This window comes from Hippocampus guttulatus, chromosome 8 (genome assembly GCF_054856545.1).
Source record: "Hippocampus guttulatus isolate MCC_2025c chromosome 8, RoL_Hgut_1.0, whole genome shotgun sequence".
NCBI lineage: Eukaryota > Metazoa > Chordata > Actinopteri > Syngnathiformes > Syngnathidae > Hippocampus > Hippocampus guttulatus.
The window spans coordinates 11216396-11225995 of NC_141268.1; the positions used below are offsets into that span (position 1 = coordinate 11216396).

The following is a 9600-nucleotide window of genomic DNA, read 5'->3' on the forward strand; positions in this document are numbered from 1 at the left end:
GTACTATACAGGTTTTCCTCACATCAAGAATTTTATTAACTATTCACAACATATGTGTTTTTATATGGGGAAAAATGTGGATGTTCCTATTTGCTACAAAAATGGATTATTTTCATTTCGTGACTTCCTACTGTGGGGAAAAATGTCACTTTATTCTGATAATATTATGACTGTATAAATGACGTTGTAACTTATAAACTAAAAATGTACAAGTTATGAAAAACATTTACTGAAAAAAAAAGACAATGCAATTTGAAGCCATACATCAAATAAATCAACAGATAGTTTGTGTCTTCAGCAGTTTCTCATAATCCATAGCTGAAGTTCAACACCTCGGGACGTTTTGTTGTCACCTGCAGGGACAAAAAGAAAGTATACTGATTTCAGCATGGCTGAATGTGACACTGTTATTGGTCTTGAATTTATTTCAACAAACAGAACCAAGAATACTGCACTTGCCTTTGTCTGTCAATATTTTCTGGATGCGATCTGAACCTTTCACCTGTGTAAGCATCTGCTCGTCCCAAATTATGACGTCCTGCACACAGCCAAAAAACATTCGCCCTTAAAATTGTTCCAAAAAAAAAAAGTAAGTCAAAATACGCTCCCTGGTGGCTGTGAATAGCATCGTGAGGACATCAGAGCTACAGCATTTGATTTATTGAATGATTGGTGTCTATACATTGAGGCAACCATGACATAATTTTTTTAAGAAAACGTCAAAATAATGGAAATACAACATTTGTAATTTCATGACAATAAAGCTTTTCAAGGAAAGAGTTATTAATTTATATGACTAAAGTAGACAAAGTAGAGTTACAAATAAAAGTAAGAGAGAACAATTCATATAACATTACGAGAATAAAAAGGAAATGTGACAGGACTGAAACAAAGTAGTCTTCCCCAAAATCTAAAAATCCTCTTTTCCTGAAAAACACAATTTCATCATTTTCATCAAGAAATCTCCCCTCATATCTTATCAGACGTTTTTAGGACTTGGATGAAAACTATACGTTACGATCCTAACCCACCAAGTTCCAGAACACCTCTTTTTGAGCAGGAAGTGAACCAGGAGGACCGTCATGACAATCAGCAGGGCCGCTGCCAGTGATCCGAAAAGAGCTCCAAAGAAGCCCGGACCCCAGCGGGAGCGGTCACACCTTAAGCCGTAGTACTGCCGTATATCTGACTCATAGCAACTACAGGGGAAACAAGCAAACATGCACATAACTCCTATCGTTGCCAAAGGCATTTATTCACCCAACTGTACGGGGCCTTTATTTGAGAGAGACTACAGGGATAAGGCGTTTATTTTCTTTCAAGTCGAGTATACGTGCCGTTTAATTAAATAAGATGGATTGGGGCTTTTTTTTGGGGTGCTAATTCTAACTCAATTATATACGGTGGCAAGATAATTCATTGACAATTAACTGAGAACTGAGGTTAATATCGGAGGTAAAGGCATTCATTTGTTAAGTGGACAAAGCACCCAGTTGATTAATGGAGGCACAGCGTCTAATGGCACTGAGGCCACGATCTGAGGTGAGGCGTTTGTTTTTTCTTAAATGGATGACACAGCAGATGATTAATTGAAGCGTGATGTCAAATGGCATGGAGGCTATTTTGTTAGGTAAGGCATTTATTTAAGTCAAAGAACCACTAGATGATTTAGTGAGGCATTGCTTCTGTTACAATTGAGGTTAGTATCTGAGGAATGGTGTTTATTTGTTCATATGGACAAAGCACCAAGTGATGAAGTGAGGCACGGAATCTAATACTGTAGTGTGAAAGCAATTACCTGAGGGGAGGTTTTATTTCTGAAACTGGATGATGCACCAGGCGATTAATTGAGGCACGACATCGAAGAGGATGATGGCCACTATCTGAGGCGAGGTTTTTGTCGATGTGGGCAAAGCACGAGGTGATATATTCAAGGCACGGCATCAGTTTGAGCAAGGGTGGGCAAACTTTTGTACTTTCATTTTCAAAACTGATAAATGGGCCAGGTCGTCTGTAAATTATGTAACGGTATGTAGAGTATTGCAATACTACTACTACTAATAATAATAATAAATACAGATTTAAAAAAAATGTTCATTAAATAATGATGAGAATATTTGATTGCTTGACTGACTCATTTCTCCTCTCTGGATAGCGCAGGTGTACCTAAAGAAGCGTCTTACCTGCACACAGCCCCTCTGTGAATATCATTGAGACATTGACCGTGCACACTGCAGTAGTCCGGCATCGTCTTGCAGGGTCCAACGCACCGCCACTGACCGTCAGTCAACTCAGGGGTGTAATTAGCAAAGGCGGAGCAGTCGACAAAGGGCAGCATGTCTGTGATTTCTGTTTGCCGACAACAAAGCAGGTTTTTATTGGAGCGTCATGAGCAACGATTGAGGTTGGACTTACTTTTAATCTGGGGTGGCAGGGAAACGACTTCCTTGAATAGCACGCTGGCGTTACCGAAGGCTTCAGAGAGGAGCTGGATGTTATCGCTCTCTTTCAGGATTTGTGTCAACGTGTCATCGAGCCGAGTGTTGAGCCAGTGGATCTGCGCGGCGTTGTTCTGATAGGCGTACTGAACTCGGCTCGTGGCCAAAACGCTTCTCGGCCTGCAGCGCACCAAATCCATTGGCACCAAATGAGGATACTTGGACAAGAACTGAAAATAACGAGCAAGTGATTAACTGAGGCATTGCTTTGAAAGATAGATCGTTGAAGTGAGGGGTAATTTGTTTTAATCGACAAAGCACCAAGCGATTAACTGAGACTTGAGGCGCAGCGTTTATTTGAGGTGAGGACTCCAGCGGACGTGACAAACTCCTCACCATTTGAAGAAGCCTTACAAGCATGTGACGATGTGGTACTAGATGAAGTGAGGCCTTTATCAGTCAACCACAACCGATGGTTAGCTCAGGAATTGTGTCTAAAAGAGCAAAGGTCTCCATTTGAGGTGAGGTCCTGAAATAAAATAATAGCTGCCTGTCAACGAACGGCAATGAATTGTTCTGATCAAAATGTTTTCCCTCCATTTCCTGTTGGATGATGATCACACTTTTATTTTTATTTAATAACCAACGACCTTCTGCTGTGCCATCACAAAATAATGACGTAGAAAAAAATGCAAAACCTATGACATCACACGTTATTTATTTTGTGTTCATGAAATAAATGTCTACCTTCTTTAATAGAAAGCAAAAAAATTGGATTATTCGTTCGCCGTTCAGAGAGTGCTTCATCCTTCTTCCTTCAATAACACTTCCCGGTCTGTAGTAGGGAAAAACAGACACCAAATGAAAAAAAAGAGCTTGTGTTGAATCAAATAAGTTTTCACAATTCGACCAGTAAACTTACAGTAACTTGACAACGTCGATTTTTTCAAAGGCTTCGGGGTTTGCCTTTTTGCACGGTGTTTCGAGCTGAAAAGATTATGTAGAAGTGCAGGGTTAGCTTTGGAACCATTTTGATTTTCTGTTGAAACTACAGAAAAATGCTACCACTGAGCCCCCCCCCCCCCCCAAAAAAAACAAACTCTGGTTATGACATCAGAGAATGTCGTAGTAATACCTCAATACTGCCCCCTTGGGACAGTAAGCATCTTAGGGGGATGACATTAGAGTAATTTGATTGGGCCTTTAAGCCAATATTTCCACCTAAAACTCTACGAATGTCTAGTTCCTGTGACTTGGACAGTTACGGTTTGATCAACAGGTCAACTGAGATTTTTGAGTCTTCAATGAGCCTTACATGCATGCATTTGGAAGCCGGAGTACCTCAAGAACATGCAAACTCCTCATAGGCAGGCAGAAATTCGAACCCAGAACTTCAAACATATAAGGCAGATGTGCAGTTGATAAGAAAAAAAAAATCTCTCTACCTCCTTCAGCAACTTGTCGTTGAAATTTAATGACTCTGGTGAGAACAAATCATTATAAGCATCCAAAAAAGTGATCTTGATGTCCAAAGTAACATTAGCTTTTCGAGTAGGAATTGCTGCAGTATCTGGAAGTGAGGAAGAAAAAAAAGTAGCCAGATAGAGTGGTATAAAAGCAAAACAACATACGCAAATACTCTGTACAGGGGGTCCTTGCCGTTTGACAGAGTTTTGTTCCAATGGCAGTGACGTAACGTGAGGAACATATCGCAGTCTATCAATAACCACTGCTAATGAAGTAGGAAAACAATCAAATCAAAACGTCTATCTATGACAGTGTGCCATTGTTCATCAAGGATCCCCTGTAGTGGTACATTGAAGTTGTACAATATGGAGTTGGACCAACATTTTGACAAAAGATACGTCATAAAGTTTGAGACCCATCGTGACTATACCAATTTTGACCAGTGACTGTGATTGCAGTCGCACAACTCAAAGTACCACCGCAAATCGTTCAGAAAGGTGTAGTCCTCCCTTACCAATATTAGCAGCTATGGAGTTCTCTCCGAAGGTGCAGGTATCACCAAACGTACCCTCTTGGCAAAGGCAGAGGCAGTGACAGAGTTCTGTACTGAACGTGCAATTGCCCGCCGCGCACTGACAGTCCTCGTCTCTGCACTGAGGGGTAGTGGATTCACCCGTTACCGTGGGAGTGGATTGCGACCGTGCGATGGTAGGAGATGTCGTGATGAGGACTTCTGTGGAGGTCGCTGCGCTCGTCCCGTCATGTGTGATGGTGAATTGTGTCAAAGGTGTGCTACCGAGGGAGAGTGTGTAAGGTGTGTGCTCCGTGGATGAATCTGGATCAGAGGTTTGCGTCTGGTTAGTAGTTGGTGAAGCAAAGACCACTGCGTTAGTTGTAATTGGTGGTGTTGAATCTGTCAATAAACTGGTGATTCCTGGTGTAAGTGTGGCTGGTGTGGGAGTACTAAGGCGAGGTTTTGCAGTATCTGTGGAAGAACTGGATGTTGCTATCGACTGGTCATTGTCAGTCGTTTGCATAGTTGCCTTGTTGGTGGATGTTTCAGGTGACGTGTTTGATTCTGTTGATTCAGTTGACATAATTGTTGTCATAGATTTTGTCTGTGACTCTGAGGTGGACGATATTCCACCGGATGAGGCTTCTTGACTGGTTGGTTTCGTCTCCGTTGACGTCATATTCAAACTTGACGACTCTGTGTACTCATTAGGTGTTGATCCTGCAAATGTTACAGTTGTTTCAGATGTAAGCTGTGGTATTGAAGATGAAGAAGTACCGGCTGTTGCTGGTTCATTGCTGGTGAGTGTGAGTTGAGTTGTTTCTACATGGACTGGTGTTGTGTCTGTGCTGAGTCCTGAAGAAACTTCAGTATCTGTGGAAGAACTGGATGTTGCTATAGACTGGTCATTGTCAGTCATTTGCACAGTTGCCATGCTGGTGGATGTTTCGGGAGAGATTACTGATCCCGTATATGTTGTGGACAAGAATATCGCTACTGATGTCATCTGCTGCCCTGAAGAGGAGGATGATTCAGTTGATGAATCTTGACCGATGGATTTGGATTTGTTCCGGTGACTACAGGTGCACAAATTATTCACACATTTAAGATCCTGTAGCCAACCACCCTGGACGTGGCCGCAGAAGGAAAATTGATGACAAAATTGAAAAGATGGATACTATGAATGATAACAAAAGAGTCCAGAACATTTATTATTACTTTCGTCTAGGGCAGAGTGCAACTGGGTGGATTTTTGATACGATCCCTAAATTTAAGCCTTCGTAGGAACATGATACTCTGTCCGATGCTGCATCGCTCTGTAAAAGAGGCTCTCAACAGGAGTTGATGTATTCCCTCACCTTTAATTATTAGTTGACTCTGTGCCTCAAACATAATATAGAATGTACAAAAAACAGTCTCTGTGAGCTGCGGTGACATCATCACAACTCATCAGGCTTCCGCCTCCACATTTTTTTCCGGTTCCGTCCGTGCCGCTTGGGCTCGCCGACGCTCCGCCTCTGTCACCGTCATGGGATGGAGGGGGAAGAACCCCGCTAAACCTGAGGGAATAGAAATGGTGACTTTTAGAAATGTCTTCAGAGTTGGGTACAATTCATGGGCGAAGAAATGACAATCATTTGCGTAAGGGAGATGAGCCTTGTTATTTGTCGGTCATATCATTGAAATTAATATAATATCTATCACCGTATACAGGTATCAGGTACACCAGAAGACTATTGAAAGACCATTTGCCTTGAATAAAGTCTTTTCACTGACATGGTCAGATGACTGAACTAATGTTTATAATGTACATCCCTCGAGCTTTGTTGATTGATATCGTATTATTTTTGACAATATTTTTACTATTGTATTTTTAGCTTTGTTTAAAAAAATTCAATAAACATGTTTATTGCTGCATAACAGTTTTTTTGTATTTTGAACACAATGGTTTTTTTCACGTCCAGTCAGTATAAAACCCAACATGATCTCCAAAATGAAAGCAAACAGCGAAACATAGAAGCACCTAGAAGTTTGGCCACTGGCTTGGTAGGGTGAGCGCCACAGCCGATCCAGTACTTGATGCGGTCCGAGTTGAAGCTGACCAGCTTCTCGTTGTACACGTTAGGCAGCGGGTCGTAGGTGCCCAGCTGCTCGATGTACTTGCCGTCTCTTGCCCGCTTGTTGTACGCCGCCACAATGCGGTAGAAGGGTCGGTTGGCTTGCTTGTGGCCCGCCAAAGCCATGCGGAGGACCACATATCCACCGTGATATCGCTTTAAGAGCTGCGAGGCTGCAACAGAAGATTGGGTTTCAAGTTATTTTTATTCCCCCATGAGGCAAACAATGGGAAGTACAGTGAACCCCCGTTTCTTGCGAGGAATATGTTACAGATCCACCTGCAATATGTAGGTGAAAATTTACAACACATTTAATTATTATTTTTTTTAAAGCTGAGACCCTCCCAACATGATTGATAGACATTTAAACTTAACACGCTATTTATATACATTGTAAATCTATTTGACCACACTCCAAAAATTTAAAGCTAAATGCATATATTAAAACACACACACACACACACACACACACACACACACACACACACACACACACACACACACACACACACACACACACACACACACACACACACACACACACACACACACACACACACACCTAGATCAGTAGTTCTTAACCTTGTTAGAGGTACGGAACCCAACCAGTTCATATGCACATTCACCGAACCCTTCATGAGTGTAAAACAAAAATATGACTTTTGACAAATTCAATACATAAAAAACACATTTATTAAAAACTGAAAAAAGTAAATACAATTTCAAGACATCCAGGTAAGTATACGTTTTTTTAATTTTACGACGTCCTATCACGACAGTTACACGTTGATTACTGAGTGAACTAAATTTCCCGCCGCACTGATTGGACAACCAATGTAACGTGATCATCTGCAGCCAGAGATGGCCAAGCGGTCGTGTCATAACTAATTGACATGTTGAGTCGGGTGTGTCTTAACCTCCATGGCAGAGGCTCCATCGAACCCTTGAGACTGATTTCAATCGAACCCAGGTTAAGAACCACTGATCTAGATGAAGGGGTCTCTGGTGAGATGGTATTGGCAAGTCTGTGCTTCAGCGCTTGGCCACAAGCTGTGATACAGCGAGAGACGTAATTACTGTATTTACCTCTATTCATAGAAAAAGCGATGAAACGGTCAATTGCAGAGCCCATTCCAATGCTGTTGCTACTTGTGGGGAGATGACATTGGGTGGGCCTCTTTTTTTGTTCTGGGGAGTTATACCCAGATTACTCACTCAGTGCAGATTGCCTCACTTCTTGCTGTTTCTGTACATTTTTATATTAGGACCATTTTACTATTATTTTAACCTTGCCTCATGTTTTTCTTTTGTTTATTGGTGTAACTGGTATAAATCTATATAAGATATGGTTTGATAATATTCAAAGAATGTACAAACAGAAGCCTATCCTAACCGGGTACATAAACGCCCACAGGTAGTAATATGAGTAATTACGGTGTTTGTTTTAATAGCTTGATGATTAACTTTATATTCATTCATTCATTTTCCGAACCGTTTTATCCTCACTTGGGTCGCGGGGGATGCTGGAGCCAATCCCAGCCGTCTTCGGGCAGTAGGCAGGTGACACCCTGAATCGGTTGCCAGCCAATCGCAAGGCACACAGAGACAAACTTTATATTCGTCCACAAAAAGATGTGATTTTCTAAAATTTATTTTTTATTATACTAGTATATTTTTCAGCTAAAGTTTCATGCAGACTGGATAATATTTGAGGATCAGACGAAGGGTTCTTTATTAATAAATGTGTCATGTTTTTATGCAATTCATTTATTCTGAAAAATTAACGGGTTGAAATTTCTTCATATTCGTCACACTTTTTTTTGGAAAATAAAATGAATACAACAGTATATATTTTGTGTGTCCGACAGGGATACTGATAGTTTCATATGTATCATGCATCGTTCCAAAAGCGTAATGGTTGGTGTTAAAGGCTTCCAAGTCCCAATATGTAAAACAAAACAATAACGAAATATTGTTTTGTAAAAAACACAAAACGAAAATGATGAACTTCTTGTTTTATCTTGTGTAACAACTGCACGCTTTACACAATACAGGGGGTCCTCGGTTTACGACGTTACCAACACAAAGGCTTCGAGGTTGCGTTTGATTGCTTTTCATCATGTATTTATCATACCAAAAATCTAATGATATTTTGACTTTACATCTGCGTTAACGTCTGCTCCGACTTGCGTAAAAAATCGAGTTTAAACGTCACCATCGGAATTGAACATGTTTCGAAACTCAGGACCTCCCCTGTGGAGGTTCTTCGAGATTCTATATGTGTGCAAAACGATTCATTTTTCGAGACTTAGATACAATACTCACATAGATGGACCATGATACCTGCTGAATAGTTTGAAAATCCTGCAACAGAGGAAGATGTATTTTTTTCAAATTGCGTTCCAACGGCGTATTGTTTACGTAGCCTTTTGCTCTGCCGAGCTAAACAGCAAAAAATGAAGTGAAAAATTGAACGGAATACCTCTGAAGTCTTGAATGGCGTGGGGAGCAGCACAATGCGTCCAGTTAATAGTAGAGTTGAGATTTTAGGCAATATCAACTGCTTGTTTTGGTCGTGCTGTCCAAACCGAATGTGACATTTGTCAGGGCGCAGCCATGTTTCAACCGGAATTTGCGTCGGTCTTTCCGGAAAAGAGGTTGATAGGTTTCCAAGACGGTAGGGGGCAATGTTGCGCTGCTAAACCACAGGGCTGGAAATAGCCCCATAATGTACACGAATAAGTATTTTTAAAACTTTTTTATCCGAATTATGAATAATATAAAATATTTTACTGTATCAATTAATTCAAATATACTTTAAGAAAAAAATGATTTCAAGAGATTGGGTCCTTTTTATATTTTTTATTTTTATATTGGTCAAATGTTATATTTTTAGTCAGAGATGCAAGTAAACTTTTCTACAGGATTTGTTTTGGGGGGCGATGATTCAGAATCTGTCCTCTTTTTCTTTTATTTAGCACATAAGTTAAGAATGATAATAAAAATAATAATAAAAATAATAATATGTAGTACAGTAATATCCATCCACCCATCCATTTTCTGA

General features: G+C 40.5%; 2 protein-coding genes across 2 annotated transcripts; both read right to left on the minus strand.

The window, feature by feature from the left end:
* Positions 1 to 294: 294 nt before the first annotated feature.
* On the minus strand, positions 295 to 5425 carry LOC147201138 (uncharacterized). Its single transcript, XM_086117404.1, has 11 exons — positions 5197 to 5425; positions 4420 to 5139; positions 3884 to 4008; positions 3361 to 3425; positions 3186 to 3273; positions 2416 to 2668; positions 2184 to 2349; positions 1032 to 1199; positions 858 to 927; positions 460 to 538; positions 295 to 353 (listed from the first exon to the last, which is right to left on the minus strand). Exons 1-11 carry the CDS (start codon positions 5423 to 5425, stop codon positions 295 to 297), a joined length of 2022 nt encoding a protein of 673 aa, XP_085973530.1.
* A 335-nt stretch (positions 5426 to 5760) lies between these two features.
* On the minus strand, positions 5761 to 9184 carry mrps16 (mitochondrial ribosomal protein S16). Its single transcript, XM_086118876.1, has 4 exons — positions 9019 to 9184; positions 8862 to 8900; positions 6443 to 6709; positions 5761 to 5978 (listed from the first exon to the last, which is right to left on the minus strand). Exons 2-4 carry the CDS (start codon positions 8872 to 8874, stop codon positions 5869 to 5871), a joined length of 390 nt encoding a protein of 129 aa, XP_085975002.1. The 5' UTR covers positions 8875 to 8900; positions 9019 to 9184; the 3' UTR covers positions 5761 to 5868.
* Between the last annotated feature and the right edge of the window lie 416 nt (positions 9185 to 9600).